A 17,684-nucleotide genomic window follows, 5' to 3' on the forward strand; every position below is an offset into this window, starting at 1 on the left:
AAATTCCCTCCAGACATGTGATTTTCTGGTCCTCCACTGGGACGTAACGTAGCCACTTTTCAAAAATAAAGCATGTAAATGACAATCCGCTGTGTGTTATGATTAAATGTCACTGTGAAGAGGCGTGGCTTCTCTTATTCTGCAGTTTGGAACAGGAAGTCTATGGACCTGTTTCTATCATTAAGCACTTTTAGATCAATATTTTGCAATGAATACATTGTAAAATGATGATCCACTTATGGTATAGTTCAATATAAGTACTTGAGAAAAAAACAACAACAATATATATTGTTTAATACTTGAAAATATGGCTGGTGAAAAAACTATAAATAATAAACTATGGTTATGAATTTGAATAATCTTTTGTAAACCTTAATATTTTCTATTTATCTATTAAAGAAACACACTTGTCACTAGATGTCATCAAAGTAAACAAAATCATGCCAATCAACACTTTAATGAATGGAAACGTTCGGCCCACCCTGTACTTTATTATTGGTTATTGGATTTTTTGATATATAAAGGTCTTTTTCGTGGACATTCCCTTGTACATTGTCCAGTGCAAAACCCCATGTAGCATATTTCGTGAGAGGACAGTCAGACAACACAAAATCTTATCAGCGTTGTAACTTTATCCGTCCTCCTCGTCCGTATGGAGCTGCTTTGTGATGTGTGCGTGCCCTTTGACCTGATACTGTAGCCGGAGAACAGTTATGGCTTTAATTAACCTCGAGTTGATGAAGCGATATAGAAGGATGGGGAATGAGATTAGCTTTGGACGAAAATGTATTAAAATCACGCAACACACAGGAATAACAGCAGTGCATGCCATTCTGATTAAAGTTATCTTTGTAGCTTGACGACTATTTCCCTACGCTATCTGATATTAAGGCTAAATCTGGTAAACACTCATAAATATACATCATAATCTGAATGAAAATAGTTGCTCCTCTCACAGATAAATCCACTGTTGTTGTAGGTGAATGGGATTGAGTGGAAGGGGAGCTAGCAGTGGCTGTGTGTGTGAACTGGTGCAACGGCGAGTGCTAGTATAGCATTTATTTAAAACTTTTTGAGCCTTTGACCGTGTATAATGTTTATTTCCGCTCAAAAACATACTTTTCCTGTGCTTGCCGGTGGTGCAGTGGTTTAGGGCATTGCATGTGTGATTCCAAATGCCTATTCCCTTTCTCCTCACTTCACTCTACACAACTGTCCTGTCTATTAAACAAACAAAAAAAAAAACACACTTGGCTTATAGTTTAATCTCCTCTGATCCTCTTACAATACTTAAAGTTACGCCGCATCTCCGCGCTGCATATCCGCGCTAATGTCACGAATCTGACAAATCAAAGTACCGTCCCTCTCATGCGTATGTTCTTATGCTAATGTGCACGCGACACGCTCAACACAGCAACAGGAGTCAGAAACTTCACGCCGATCCACCAGACGTCCTCCTCTCTGTTTTTGTCAGCGAGAGGCGGGGCAGAGGCTCCACATGCATGCGCACAGACAAGTCAATCTGGCAAAACATTTCACGAAGCTACAAATGCACTTTTTTTTTTTTGTAGTAAAGAATCTCAGGTGGAATATGGTATGCACAAGTGAAATGCATCAAGCAGGTAACTAAGGAGTAGCCTAAATGTATCTAAATATAAGAGAGAGCCTATATCACACCCGAGCCCACCAGGAACAACTTAAGTTTGCGATCTCAGACCACTGCAAGAGGTCAAACCATCTCATGAATCAGGAGAGTGCTAATGTCATAGGCACAGAGAGCAACAGATACTATTGTTGGATCAGGGAGGCCATCGAGACCCGGAAATGCTCCCACCAGTCTGTAAACCAGGATGAGGGGGCATTCCAATTCTCTCATACCTGGGAAACAGTTCTGAAGAAGACGGACAAATGGCCCTGTCGTCTTTCTGCTTCAAGTAGAATGACAAATGCTACACACTTGTTAAAAGCTAAGGAGAGAAAATGTGTGTTAGGAGGGGCCTAAAAACAGGAAGTGATGATGCGAAGAAGATTATGTCACAGTCATAGAGCGGCCATAAATACATGGACACATCTCTATTCTAAGCACTGACATCTCAAAATTGCCTACAAAATAATTTTAGAGATGCAGTTAAGCATTGTTTACAGTTATTAGATGACTCTATGTCCGTTGAGCATTGTGTTAAAATATGAATTGTCGTTGTGCCGCTCAGGTTAATGATCGATTTTATGCATAATTCACTGTAACAGAGCTATTTTCACAAAATAATGCTGTATTTTGATATTGTGTAAATCCACAATATCATCATCTGGCACTTTAGACTATTTGAGCACTATTGAACACAGTTATTCAGTCTGGAGTTTAACAATTGTTTATATTAGCAAACCAATATGATATCTGGTTGTATAAATCGTGCTATATAAATAAAATGGATTGGATTGGATTGGATATGAGAGTTTTTGTAAGGTGATTGGTCAAGATCTATTGAAACCACGAAATGCATAAAACCTCCATTAATAACTACATAAGAACCATTTGCTGCAGAAATGGATCAATACATAGTGATTATAGAAGCAATTCATAGTGATTATAGGAGCAATACTACATCACTTTCCACTTTCTGTCTTTGCTATGTGCTATCCATTTTACCACCATTGGCTGAGCATGTTTATTACATATACAAATAGGATCATAGCTTTTGGTGCAGTTTGGTTTTCTCGACTCCATGCAAGACATATTGGAATCGTTTTTGAATGTCACTCTAATACCACTTTGAATGTGCCCGTATGACATCACCTCTTTCCTTTCACCACTTGGAATAAAATAAGCATCACATTACTTAACACAAATTGTAATCAGGTTGCATCCTAAATTCCGTGTTCACATCGCAACAATAATCTCCTAATAGGAAGAACGTACACAGATAATGAGCCATTAGCCACAGTCAATATCCTCTCCAGAAGGCCTTGAACAGTCGGCGCTCGTACGGAGCTGTGCCAAGTCAAAGACACTCTGGAAAGCTCCCCAATCAATGTGATTTTCTCTCCGAGTCCCACACCAACTGTCTGTTCATCTGTTTCGCTCAAATGAAAGGTGTACTGGTATGCGACACTTACAGAAGACGGATCTGCCTCTTAATTAAGGCCGTGCAGATTGTTGAGCTCACCAGACATACTGCGAGCTGGAAATCTTTCTTTGCGCGCTGTTTGATCAGTGGAGGAATAATTAAGCAAAGAATGTGTGGTTTACCGGAATCCTCCGTCAAATAGTTAATGGACCTGTGCCATGTGGGAACGAGTCTACAGTGTGTTCGTGTTCATTTTGTTTGAGGGTTTGTGTTTTCCTGTGATGAATAAAGTTGTAGTTCTAGTGTTTAAAGGTGCACTGTGAAACTTTTCTGTTGGAGGGTATATTTCCATTTTTTTTGGTTAACTGATGATTAGGATTATTCAGGTCACAATATAATTATAAGAACTAAGGAAAATAACATCCATCCATCCATCCATCCATTTTCTACCGCTTGTTCCCTTTCGGGGTCGCGGGTGACTGGAGCCTATCCCAGTGACTTCGGGCCTTAGGCGGGGTACACCCTGGACAGTGGCCAACTTGTCGCAGGGCCAACACAGAGACATAGACATTACAGACAGTTCACGCTCACATTCATTCACTAGGGCCAATTTAGAGTCACCAATTTTGCCTCACACATGCATGTCTTTGGACGGTGGGAGGAAGCCGGAGAACCCGGAGAGAACCCACGGTAACACGGGGAGAACATGCAGACTCCACCCAGAGAGATCATGTGATGTTGGTCTGGTCCGGGAATCGAACCCACGATCTCCTTCTTGGGAGGCAAGAGCGCTAACCGCCTTTGCCACCGTGCACCGTGTTAGGAAAATAACAATCATGATAATTTTAGAAGAGTCTCTTTAATGAAATGTATAGTCCAATTTAAATAAAGTGCTGTTTTATCTGGCTGTTTTTGTCAAATTCACTTTATTTTGTGTTGTCACTGTTCTTTGCTCTGTAATTGTGCTAATAATTAACTCATGTAATATATTTATTCTTTCTCTTTCACAATAAGCACAACACTACATTTTTATATTGTGACAACCCTAATTGCCTGTGATATTTCATTGCCTGGCATTAAACACATCTATGCAGCTTTTATTTAATGACAGCTGTTCTTATTGCTCAAAAATACCATGTAGAAGATGTTTTTTTCTATGAGATTTGACCTGTATCTTTTTCAAAAGAGACGGATACATTTAATGCCACACTCTGGAATATATTCAAAGCAGAGGCATACGTATGGCAAGCACGTAGTTACACAGTACACATTTAAAGCGGTACTCGATGGTTATTTTTATTAATTTGTGGGCCTTGCTATTGCTAATTTGATGTTTTTGCATTTTGTATTGACTTTTTAATTATTTATTGTTCGTATGTAATATGCTCTTTTATGCAATTTGTATGATTTTGTGTGATTACTTTGCACTTTGCAGACCTTGTGTTGGTAGTAATGTGCTAGCTAGACAACACAAATAAAGTTGTATTGGTTATGTGAATTGTTATTTCACTTAATGAATTAAATTGGTACAGCAAGCGGAATTATACCTATTGTCAGAAGAGTCTTGCACAGCTGGTGGAGGGGATTGAACCGACAATAATCGAGTCAGAAAAATGTCGTTATCCACGGAGCTGCCGCCCAAATATAGCTAAAAGGTAGCACAAATGCTAACAAAAAGGAAATTTCAGACATAAGGAAGTTTTTTTCATTTTTTTTTTCTTTGGCCCGTAGGCTTTATTTGACAGGACAGGTATAGCACGAAATGGGGGTGAGAGTGGGCAATGACATGCAGCAAATTATCGCAATCTGTATGGAGTAGCAGTACAAAAACGTATCCTCAGAAATCAAACTAGTGGCTAATCATGAACCACCTTGGAACCAAATAAATGCACATGTTTGAAATGCCATACTGCCATCCTCAAAATACATAGCCATTGTTTGGATTTTACTTTAAAAAGAGCCAGTGTACATTATCCTGTGTGTACATGTGCTTCAGAGCATGCAATCTCATTCTGAATAGCACTATGAATAATTTATCTTGCCACAATCTGACTGGGAGCGTCCTTGATATTTACATTTTATCATCAAGGGCGCTGGATGGGCCTTCAATGTAATCCCACACATGACATCTTCTCACTCTTCATCCCTCATGAGTCGTGCTCTGTTCGGGACAAGGACTCTTATTTGGAATTACATACAGAGGTGTCACTGTTGTATTTGCGCTGACAAAACAATCACATTTGAAGCCTTTGCCCTTGAGTCTGTGTACTTAAAGGTGCACTATATATCTTTTCTGGTTGAGGGTCCAACACCTGCTTGTTGAACATCTTGAGCATGTTTTATTGCTCAAATTTTGAAGGAAAAAAATGGAAAAACTTGCATTCTTACAACAGGTGGGGTCGTCTCTTCACAGATCTGACCTGTACCTTGGCTTGGGGGTGTCACACGATTGCCTCCATGAAGATAGATACGCTTAATGCTATACTGCGGAACATTTTTGTCCAAAGACATGCATGTGTTAGCTAAATTGCCAAATTGGCCCTACTGAATAAATGACAGTGAATATTTGTCTTTGTGTCTATGTCTTTGTGTTTAACCCTGTGACAAGCTGGCCCCTGTCCAGGCTGTACCCCGCCTAAGGCCCAAAGTCACTAGGATAGGCGCAGTCACCCGCGACCCCGAAAGGGAACAAGCGGTAGAAAATGAATGAATGACAGAATGAAAACAATAACATTTCCATAGAGACTTTTTTTTTTTTAACACTCAAAATCCCAACAGCGCTTCCATTTGCAGATAGACTGTGGAGGCAGAACCACTTAGGAGGGAAAAGGTTCAGCAAGTTCATCCAGGCAGATGAGGAGCAGTTCACCTGGAGTAGAGAGCGTTCCTCCAGGCAGTTGAGGAGTTGTTCTATAGGATCTATAGGTCAGCATCGGCAGAGTCTAAAACAGTATCACTCTCCAACAGGAGTGGAAGAAGGAGAAAAACATGCAATATACAGACTCAGACACACCATATATTGAATAGTGTCGAGGGGAAAAGTAGGAAGAAGAAGATTATAGTGCTCAAGTAGCTGGGAAACTGTAGGTTTTTATTTGTGGTTCGAACTGGCGTAAACTGACCATAAGCGATTTCAGAGAGAAACATTTCAAGCCTGGTCTTACATGAAGAGAATGTGTCGGCCTCTATAACGTGGACAGGAGCTGATTCCATAACACTGGAGCTTGGGAGCTAAACGCTCTCCCTCCTACTGTGCTTTTAGAGACTCTTGGGACCACCAGAAGGCCAGCATTTTGAGAGCAAAGTGCCCTGTTTGAATAATACCATATAATTCAAACAGAGCACTTGGTAGAGTACTATAGCATATATAGTACCAGAGCATGATGGTACATAGTGCACATTTTAACAGGGATACACTGTAGGTTTCAAATATTGCAATGCTTTTTTTGTCGTTACTATTTGTTAATGTACACCAAAATCTATCATTTTACATTATCATTTTACATTATAGGCTTAATACTTGCTTGGTGTTACGGTGCACAGAAACAACATAGCGTTCAACATTATTAACACTGTTGAATCCAGTTTTCATCAATTCATGCACTTTTTCTCTGCATTTTTGGCAATGTATTAATTGATGTCATTTTTGTACGTGTATTATTTGTTGGACTATTATTGATAAGAAGTGGGATGAAGAGTAGGGAGAGACGCCAAGCAAAGGGTCATACCTGGAAATAGATCACACAACAGAACACGGAGAATTCAGGCCATCATGAAGCACAGAGTTTGGACAAAATAAGCTCAATATCTTCGTCACTCATAAATCATACCAAATCTAAAAGCACAATAGTTACAGTTAAGTCAATCAGAGCCAGAACATATATATTATTGAATCGCGTGTGTGTGCAACATGCAAATAAATCACTGATACAACTGTGACCATCGCTCAGAAGTTAAACAAGTGTGCTTCAATGACAGATTGATCTCATGCAGTTGTCATTTCCCCTTGAGCTGTGGAGAAAACTGATGAGTGGTGATAATTTAAAGGTTTCAAGCTCCAAGCGCTGCCTCTCACTCCACACAATGGCCCCGTGTTTACAGAGGGACACCCAGTTTCCTTCCAACAATTATGAGGGAAATTGAATTTGAGGAAACATTGCTTTTCTTCTCCACCAGACCAAACAATGACACTATCCCCAACGGTTTACAAAAGCATCTGTCTTCAAAGGCCAGGAGAACATTATATTAGCCGCTTTACAGGCGCTGAGACAATCACGTTTGGTCTAATTTCTTCTCATCTTTATTCGAGTTTGGTTGTTACTGCTGAAGGGGGAAGTTGACATCCTTTTACTTTCTCAATTTAAGTGGTTATTAAGCATCTTGTTACTATAATCACTCTCAATATGCTCTTGTTGTTGCCGGTTTTAGGCTAACAGGGAAATAGGTAGGTGCAAAAAAGGAAAACACAAATGTAATGTTTGTTTTTGGTGATACCACTTTGCTTTAACTACACCCAAAATTTGTCTTTATAAAACATGGACAAAGACTTAATCCATGATAAACAAAGAATACTTACTACTACTACTACTTAATTAATGGGTTAGGAGTATTAATTAAGTAGTTACAAAGCTTGAATCATTCTTAAAAACCTATTTGTTGCATACTTTATTATTAAGGGTTGTACAAGTGTAAAGTGTTATGCATGTAAATTGTGTGTCATTGGTACTTAAATAACATTATTAGGTATTTGTACTTGACTTTTAGTGTTTTTTTTTTCAGTGGAAATTGTTCCTTTTACTTCATTACTTTGAGGACAAGTGTCTTTCTATTTCACCACATGTTTTAACTGGACTGAATAGAAGTACTTTTCATAAGGGTTGAGGGTTTACTTTTTGCACATTCATGCTGACATTAAACATAACTTCGAGCTTTGGGAAAACAAAATTACGTGCAAAAAATATTGAAAAATCAGTGCATACTTTTATACTCTTAAAGTAATAGTACTTTAATACTTTTTCTTAAGTAGATATTGTATGTGCTTTTTTTTACTTGAGTACATGTTTTGCTTCTGCACCTGTACTTTTACTTAAGTAACTAAGTTGAGTAGTCTACTTCTTCCACCACTGGCCATTGGTTATTTTGATAAGTCATTTTTTGTGGTGGCAGTGATTCAGAGTTCAGGTGGTTTGATTGTGGATCCGTTGTTGTGTCCTTGGGCACGACACTGCAAACGCCATGCCGGTGTAGAGACAGTATGTTAATTGTCCGAATTTGGCTGCCACACTTCCGCTAACCAGCCCCAGGGCAGCAATGGCTTCAGAAGTTGCTTAAATACCATCAAACTCATAACTATAACTATAATGCACACTGACCTTATGACATTTAGTTTTACAAAAAGAGAAGTGAAAAACAATTGCACTTTAGTCCTTTTTAAGAGATATGTATTATGCACCATTGATATTTTGAACTTTTAACCATAATATAAAATGCTTACCTCATCAAAAACATAATTGTAGTTGTTTTTAGCTGAATTTCACCTGTTTACTGGGTAATTAGAAAATACTTGTTTCAACTGCCCCTCGATTCTGACGTGAAAGGTGGAAATCTGTAGGTTTTTTCCGTTCCCTTTAACATACAATTCTGTGCTAACATTCACTGGCTGATTTCCGTACATAAAATAGCTAACTAGCTTTTTTCTCCCACGGTAAATCTCACTGTTTGCCAGACGATGCTGTGATGAGGGAGCACAGGCATGACACTAAAAGCTAGATGGGCAATGTTTAGGTTCTAAAACATGAAATGCCAGAACAAAGGTACTCAAGACCAAGTTCAAAGGCCAATAAGAATGCACATAACTCAGAATATGTGCCCTTTAAAATATCAAGTACTGTGGGAAAATATACAGCTTGGACCTTGCTCAGATCTATAGTGAAAAAGGCATAACTTTGACAGATGCCCACTGCAGCCTCTCTCCCATTCTCCTTCCCTTTCTTTTCCTTCCAAACCAATGCCCCTTATTTTCTCCAAGTATCTATTCGAGAGATAAATGACCATTTCGCTCCCGTGGATGACAGCCTACACAAAGATGATATTGAATTGATTTCAGAAATGTTGCAGAACTGACTGTTTGATGTATACTGCCAGTCATGAATCACAAAAATTCTATTAAAAACCGTTGAATGGCTGACACAAGAATATTATTTGTGATGATTAATTTGGCTCAGTCATTACAACAGGAGTCATTTTGGTCCGGGCGCTCGCAAGATTGCTTTTCATTCCCCGTCGAATTTGTCTGCTGTCTTTCTTTTCTCTTTGCTCTGATCTGATTGGAGCTACTGTGCTAGGCTGACAGAGCAAAACTACACACAATGTTGCTCTTCTTTATTACCATTTGCTGAAGCTTTTGTCCCCGAAAATGAGACGTTCACGATCTGAAACTAAATTACACCTGTTCTGACAAAATAACAAATCGCACGCACTTTACCCAGCGTTTTTACAGGAAACTGGGCTGCGTCCGTGACAAGATGTTAATATCGTTTTTATCCAGTCTATATTTGTAATGCAAATCCCTAGAGACTAGAGCGAGAATGCGTTTGATCCATTTAGCAGTGGTCACATACTGGTTTGCACTGCACTGATGGTGATACATTCAGGACAAGGGAATGTAGTTTATTGATGACAAATTCAAATGAAATAATGTGCTCTCTGAATAGATATAATGGAATGGTGATAAAAAAAACAAATTAAAATGTCTAATGCGCATGTGTAGTTAAGTTTAATCTATTTGTGTTGCTGCTATTGAAACATTGCACTCAATACATAATTAAACCGAGCAAATTTGTCAAAAATTCTAAAATATTCTTATTTTTTGACCAAGGGATCAAATATTAGTACTTGAATTATACAACTTTTTGCTTTGTTTTTTGTTTATCTGGCCTTGACTTGACCATTTCTTCCAAAATAACTATTCAAAAATATTGTTCAAATTTTAAATAAAAAAAAAAATATATATATATTAATATATATATTAATTAATTAAAAAAGAAGCAAATTATAAAAATGCAAATCAATCAGTCAATCTTAGGGAGTTCAAAAGCTCATCTCAAGTAAAAGCATTGTTGAAATGATAGCTCAATACTTTGAATAAAAAAAAACACAAATAAATAACACAATCAACATTCAACAATGCGTCGCTGCGTCAGTGAAAACTCTCAGCGGATTCAATGAGAAACACAACTTTTTAACGACATTTCTTGGGAAATAATGTGTATTTTTACCATATCTAATTCTTAATGGAGGTTGCTGACATAGTGTTACCCCAGAAACAGATTGTTCTGTTGATGTTAAAGTACAGCAGGCAGCGCTAGCATGGTGGTAGCAGTTAGCTCACAACCACCTTTAGCATTCTCGGAAATATTTAGGCCCGAGCCCCAGCAGGGCGGAGGGCCTATTGCTCCCGCAACGCTGCCGAAGGCAGCGTTGCAACTGTCTGACCAAACATGCGGGCGCAGCCCGCATGTTTGGTACCCCGTCGCCCCTGGCAAGTACAGTGAACTAGCCCATGCCGAAGGCATGGATCATGCATACTTACTCCTGCTATGACAGAAATAGTCAACAATGAGTGAATGGGCGTAGCCCATTCACACTTTAACAAAGCGCTGCATTCCTCCAAAAACCCTCTTGGCATCGTCCCGTACGCAAAAATCCATGCCGCAGGCATGGGTCATGCTTGTATCTGCTCAAATCAATGGAAGTCTATGGGGAGTGGGCGGGGCATCCCGACGGAATAGGGAGTGACGAGCGCGTAAGCGCTCGTAATGATGATTCCACCCCATGACGGCATCGGGAAGGCTTAGAGCTTTCAAACGATGTATATTTTGTTGTTATAGTGGAAACGGCTATATTGTTTTTGCTAAAAATATTATTATTTTTATTTTTATTATTTTTCTTGTTCTTCTGCTTTTTGAGCTCTAATTTGACCCCCTGAACATGCTCAAAAACTCACCAAACTTTGCCCAAAATTCAGAATCGGCGAAAAATTGTGTTTTTTCTGGGCCATTTTTTTTTTCGTTAAAAAATGGCGCGACAGCACCACCGACAAAAGTCAAAATACATTGCGCCTATGGGAGACGCCCCGAGGTCAACTTTGGCGTAAAGCTACGAAATTCGGGACACGCATTCCTCTCGTGAGGACAAAAAAAAAATTATATTGTGGCCACGCCCCCAGACTTACCCTATGGCCGCCATCTTCCTTTGAAAATGAAAACACGCTGTGTTAGCCATTTTGTTCACGTCAAACTTTGACGAACTCCTCCTAGGGCGTTTTGCCCACCGACTTCAAAATCGGCGTACGTCCTCTGGACAAGTGGGGCATCTAAAGTTATCCAATTTTTTGAGATACCTTTACCGGTCTGTGTGCGGCGCAGCCGCAAAGTTGGACAACTTATTTTGGAATATTGCAGATCTAAAAATTGCTCCCATTTGATCAAAACGAGTCCGATTAGGACCAAATTTGAATCAGTTGTTAAACTTTCAAGTTTGGACCAGTTTAGCATGACAAAATTTAAATGGGCGCGATAGCGCCCCCTACAGAGTTGCCTTTGAGTGAACATTGATGGACAAAAACTGGTTTTACACAAATGTTCTAAACTTTGCCCAAAATTCTATTTTGGGGTCCCGAGCAAAAGGCCAATCAAACTTATGCCTTAATTTTTACGGCGTAGCCGTAGCCATGACGGAAACCTCCCATGTTATCCCTATGGGAAAATTGCTAAATCTCTCGAATATCCACATTTTTCTGTTTCACACTTTAACGAACTCCTCCTAGTGCGTTTTGCCCACCGACCTCAAAATCGGTGTACGTCCCCTAGACAAGTGGGGCATCTAAAGTTATCCAAATTTTAAGGATAACTTTTACGGTCTCTGTGCGACGGAGCCGCAAACTTTTCCCTGAATTCTGACTATTTGGCCTTCAGAGTGGCCTATAAACAATAGAGTTTTTCCAAATGACATTATATTTTGCACAAAATTCTAATTTGCCATCCTGATCATAAAAGTATGAGAGCCAAAGTCATATTTTGTACGGCGTAACCGTAACGATGACAGAAACATCCCATGATATCCTTATGGGAAAATCGCGAAATTGCTCAAATCACCACATTTTTACGCTTCACACTTTAACGAACTCCTCCTAGGGTGATTGTCTGATCAAACTCATATTTGGGGAAAATCATCTACACAAGCGAGGCATCAAAAGTTATCCATATTTTGATTCTAAGTGCTACGGTCTCTGTGTGGCGGACCCGCAAATATATGTCAGAAATGGGAAAACAGCGAAATCTCTAAAATGACCACATTTTTATGCTTCACACTTTAACAAACTCCTCCTAGTGCGAAAGCCCGATCAAGCTCATATTTGGGGGAAATCATCTACACAAACGGGGCATAAAAAATTAGTCATATTTTGATATTAAGTGGTACGGTCTCTGTGCCGTGGAGCTGCAAATATACTGTCACAAATGGGAAAACGCCAAATCTTTGAAATGTTCACATTTACGCTTCACACTTTAACAAACTCCTCCGTGGGCAATAGCTCGATCAAGCTTTACTTTGGGAAATATCATCTACACAAGCGGAGCATCAAAAGTTATCCATATTTATATTCCAAGTGCTACGGTCTCTGTGCGGCGGAGCAGCAAATTTGACTGACACTTGTGTTGATTTGCACTGGATTGGCCATGTCCAATGTGTCGCCGTCTGTCAAGTTCTTTTTTTATTCAACACACAATAAGGGCGCCATCTTTATCAAGTCGAAAGCGCAGAGTCGGAAGGCCGGCGGCCCGCGAGGGCCGTTGGATGCCGCTTGCGGCTTTAATTGTCTTTGTATCTGCATTTGGTGCAGTATAAATCCTAAAATATGCATTTGTTTTAAGTTGTTGAACAGTAGGCTCTTCTAAATGAAAATGAAGATGACAGCTTCCCTTCAAATGCTGAAAGTATCTTTACCCAGTGGAAAGAGAATATTTTGTTCAAAACATTCCTTTTTAATTTCTTTAAAATGCTGATCTTTTCCGTATACTCTGAATAAACAAAGATGTTTTCCTTCTTGTTCCCCACAGAACTACACAGGCCAGAGTGGAGGAGGAAGTGGAGGGGGCGGGACAAACAGTGGGGGCAACGGAGACGAGGACTACGAGATACCGCCCATCACCCCGCCCAACCACCCTGAGCCCCACCTTCTGCACCTGATGGAGCACGACTCTGCGGGATACCTGTGCCACTCCCTCCCCCACAACGGACTCCTCAACCCCTACTCCTACCCCGAGCTGCCCACCCTCATGATGTCCAACATGCTGGCCCAGGACGGACACCTCGTTTCCAGCCAGATGCACTCGGTGAGTACCAAAGTGATTTCCCCTGTAGCTCAGTAGTTAGCACCCTGCCCAGGCTGGGGCCACACAGGGCTGCGGAGGAGGAGGAGGGGTGTTTTCAGAGTCACATTCAAGGTTTAGTTTGCAACCAGGAGCCAGTATACAGATATTACGGATTATAGGGTATTGTGATTTCCAGACGAGAGATGCATAAATGTATCTTGTATATTAGTAACACACAAACAGCACATATTCTGCATTATCTGTATTGTTGAATGATCCTCAGGAGAAGTCTGATTTATGATGACTTTAACAGCACATGAAGAGACCTCTGTATTTCTACCTTTGACGTCACACTTCTGAGTATTTTTGAGGCTCAGAGGGAGAGGATCTCGTAAACAGGATTTATGAAACGGGCGTGAATGAAGCTTAAATACAATATAACATATTTTGATGAGGGAACAATGTCATAATACTGTTAATGTTCCCAAACATTATGTGTCCATATATCTGTCAGCATCACAACACACAGAGCTTGACCTTGATGCCAGTGTGTATTCTAATAAAGCTTTTCTAATACAAATGTAATTTGTTTTCATTACTGAGGACAAAACAATCTTCTGATATGTCACTGCAGATACAAGGTTATAAGCCGTGATGTAAATATTATGAGGAAGACACAGCTGTCAGTGAGTTCATATTTCAAGAGCGTTATTCAACTAAATCTAATAGTATACTGTTACCATTCATTTTTGACTGTGGATTTTCAGACTTCAGTATGAATATAGAATAAATATATGTATTATCACCAATGCATTAAACTACAGTATACATTTTTTAGACCTATATCCTTAAAATTAATATTGGAGAAACAAATAAACCTGAACCTCTAAGCTAAATGTAACAGTGGACTCAAATGGCAGCGGGCTAATAATTGCACTGAGTGATTGTTCAGCGGTCGCCATGTCAGCTCTGATGCATAGAGAAAGGGATTGTGGGTAAATCCATCAGCATCACATCAGCCTCGACAGCATGCATCGGTCAAGCTGTCAGGCCTCAGACATGAATACTGCCTGATTACTCCCTCAGCACTGCAACATAGCTCCTCTGTGAATTAGCATTTCCACACCATAATTGCATTCAAAGAGGAGCATTAGCACAGGTTTCCATGACGACAAAATTATATATGATAATGTATAGGTGGCAATGGTCCTAGGCTTTACGTACAATAGGAATACTCTCACTGGTCTAATGTTAAGCTGATTTACATGTTCAAAGACATACTATAATCCAGTGCTTTGAATATATTTCATTTAGTTGCAGTCCTTTACTGAACCCTGTAGGTACTGCGTGGGAGAGAATGATATATATTTTCATGTTGTAAAGTATTCTCTTTTATAAAAACCAAGAAATTCAGTGTAGTTCATTCATCTTTTTAAAGCTGTTTTATTCCATAACATATATATATATATTGCAATAATCATATCAGAATGCGTGTGTAGGAACCATGCAGAGTCAAGGTGAGGCTGGTAGCTTGCCCAAGGACACAACAATATTCATAACCTTCCTCTTTAAAGGTGACCAATCTACCTGAGCCACTGTTGTTCCACAGTATAAGATAAGATAAGATAAGATAAGATAAGATATTCCTTTATTGTCCCACATGGGGAAATTTCATTGGTGCAACGCAGGTAGATACAGAGGTAGATACAGAAGAACAGATCACTTATAGGAAGTCTGAAAAACACTTTCAGTAGAAGATCTCCTATAAATAAATAAAAACTCCCATAGACAAATAAATAAATAAATACATAAATACCATTGCATGTGATCACGACAGTAATTGCACATGAATATGTGTCACGACAGCACATGGATTGCACATGAATTTCACAGTAATTGCACAATTGTATGACTGACTCTCCACCAGAAATGTTACATAGTGCACCTTTAACTTGTCTTTGGTTGTATATCTTACACTGTCATTGACTTCTAGCCAGCATATTGTTTAATGTATTGGCAGGGATACATACTATATTTATTCTATATTAATTCTAGAATGTTCTGAAAATCACAATGTGTGCAATCCATATTAAAAACAAAAGGTAGCAGTATAGCGTTAGATTTAGTTGAATCTGGAGTATCGATATATTGATACCGACTCACATTTTTAGGAATAGGCATCACTTTTTGACACGTTTAGACCATGTCTTCATTGTTTTGTGTCAAACCCACTCCACCTGCAGCTCATTGGACTGATCCATGTGTCAGGTGTTCTGTTTTATCCTTCAGAGCCTATTTCAAACTCTTGTTTCTAGCTTAACATTGGCTGTGGATACATGCACACTCAAAGTCAGATTAGCATCATATTTTTGGAGTTAAACGAATTATCTAAGTGACATGTAAACAGGAAGAATCTGCTTCTAATTGTGTCCCCTCAGATTACTTACATCAGATATTGTCATTTAAATAATCTTAAAGGACAAGAATTAAGATTTTGCTGCACATGTAAACATAGCCACTGCTTAGGGCAATGCTATTTTAATGTCTACAAAAAACATCAGAAAAATACCCCAAAAGTATTCAAAAAATGTTATGTGCGGTGACATATCAGGAGATTGTTTTGTCCACAGAAATGAACACAAATTACACTTGTATAAGAACACTTGTATATATTTGAATCCACACAGAGGCATCAAGGTCAAGCGCTGGGCATTGTGCTGCTGGTCATAAACAGAAGATAAACAGCCACGGAAAATCAAGTTTGATAAAGATCGGAAACATAAAGAGGCCATATATAATGTAGAATGTGGGACTGGAGGCTGAGAGATTGCACTGCCGTGTCATTTGTCTTCATATACATTTCATATTTTGGTCATGACCTTTACCGTGGAGACATATTCTGATTGGATGCTCCATGACTTTGTGAAGGGCATATTTGTTACTCCTAGTGAGGCCCGCGCTGCTTGTATGTAGTATGATTATAAATATGTAGAAATGTGTAGAGGAAAAAGTAACTGCGTTTATTCATGATCTGGATTACATTATATTTTACATCTACGGTTGGTAATTATTGGGATGGGGGTAATTATAAAATCTGACTCAGTCCATTCATGGCTCATTCACACCTCTTTCACGGCTCACATTTATTATGGTCTGGTTATTCTAAAGCCAGATGTTCTATATTTTGGTTGGAGAAACAACATTATATCCCCCTCTTCACTGTTGGAGGGCCTCAAAGTGGGACATGTCCTGTTTAAAACTGTGACAAATCAATGGTTTTTGGATACCTTTGCTGGGACATAGGACACAGGGCTCAAAACTGGGACCGTTACTGGGAAATAAGGACGTCTCAACCTTGATTTTCCCCAACACAAACATATTGTAAAAGCATCTTATTCGGGTCAAAATGAGACCACAGAGCTTTCACTGCATCTAATAACAGCATTTTATTCTTTGCGAAGCCGAAAGTACGCTGTTAGCATGCTAATGTTTGTTAGCTTCACCGTGACAGAAAAACTCGCTCTGGCCTCAGAAAATTGATAACAGCGCTTATAAACGTCATAGTGAACAACTAGGATGCTCAGTATGCATTCGATAAGTGAACAAAACATGTTGACTGCTACAAAGACATGAACTAGTTCTGTTTTTCCTGTGTTGTGTCATAATAGTAATAGTGGAGAGTGGCCATCTGATCAGAGAGTTGACTGATTGTTTGTTGATTACTTATCTACACCTCCTGACCTGTTTTATTCAGTCATATTACTTTCATATTCATATTTGTTTGTTTATATAAAAGGTTATCTTATCTGAACTCATCTCATATTTTTTTACACTATTCTCCTCCCCCAGTGCTTGCAAGGCATTTGTTTTAGCTTAAACTACAAGTAATAAAATAAAACAGCCAATCACAAATGCCAGACAATCATTGATAATGGCTGTGGAGTGTTGTTCTAAAGGGTCTGCAATGCATTGGTAGATGTATCTGACCACCAATCACTCCCTCTCTACATTCATACAAGGCAATGTGGGTGAGGCAATGTGGGTGAAGCAATGTGGGTGAGGCAATGTGGGTGAAGCAATGTGGGTGAAGCAATGTGGGTGAGGCAATGTGGGTGAAGCAATGTGGGTAAAGCAATGTGGGTGAAGCAATGTGGGTGAAGTGCTCTCCCATCCAAGTACTAGCCTTGTTTCGCTTCTGAGATTTGACAATCGGCCAGAGCGGCGCAGCGCGGAGCAGACAGCTGTG

General features: G+C 39.4%; 1 protein-coding gene across 2 annotated transcripts in view; it reads left to right on the forward strand.

Moving 5' to 3' along the window:
- The window catches only part of tox2 (TOX high mobility group box family member 2), a 187,216-nt gene that overhangs the window by 111,182 nt on the left and 58,350 nt on the right, over positions 1 to 17,684 (forward strand). For both annotated transcript variants that reach the window (XM_072452599.1, XM_072452600.1), the window contains exon 4: positions 13,184 to 13,459. In XM_072452599.1, coding sequence (XP_072308700.1) covers positions 13,184 to 13,459 — 276 coding nt within the window. The remainder of the gene's footprint in view (positions 1 to 13,183; positions 13,460 to 17,684) is intronic.

The sequence above is a fragment of the Eucyclogobius newberryi genome, unplaced genomic scaffold, assembly GCF_026437365.1.
Source record: "Eucyclogobius newberryi isolate DKJ021-1_F unplaced genomic scaffold, fEucNew1.0.hap1 SCAF_19, whole genome shotgun sequence".
Lineage (NCBI taxonomy): Eukaryota > Metazoa > Chordata > Actinopteri > Gobiiformes > Gobiidae > Eucyclogobius > Eucyclogobius newberryi.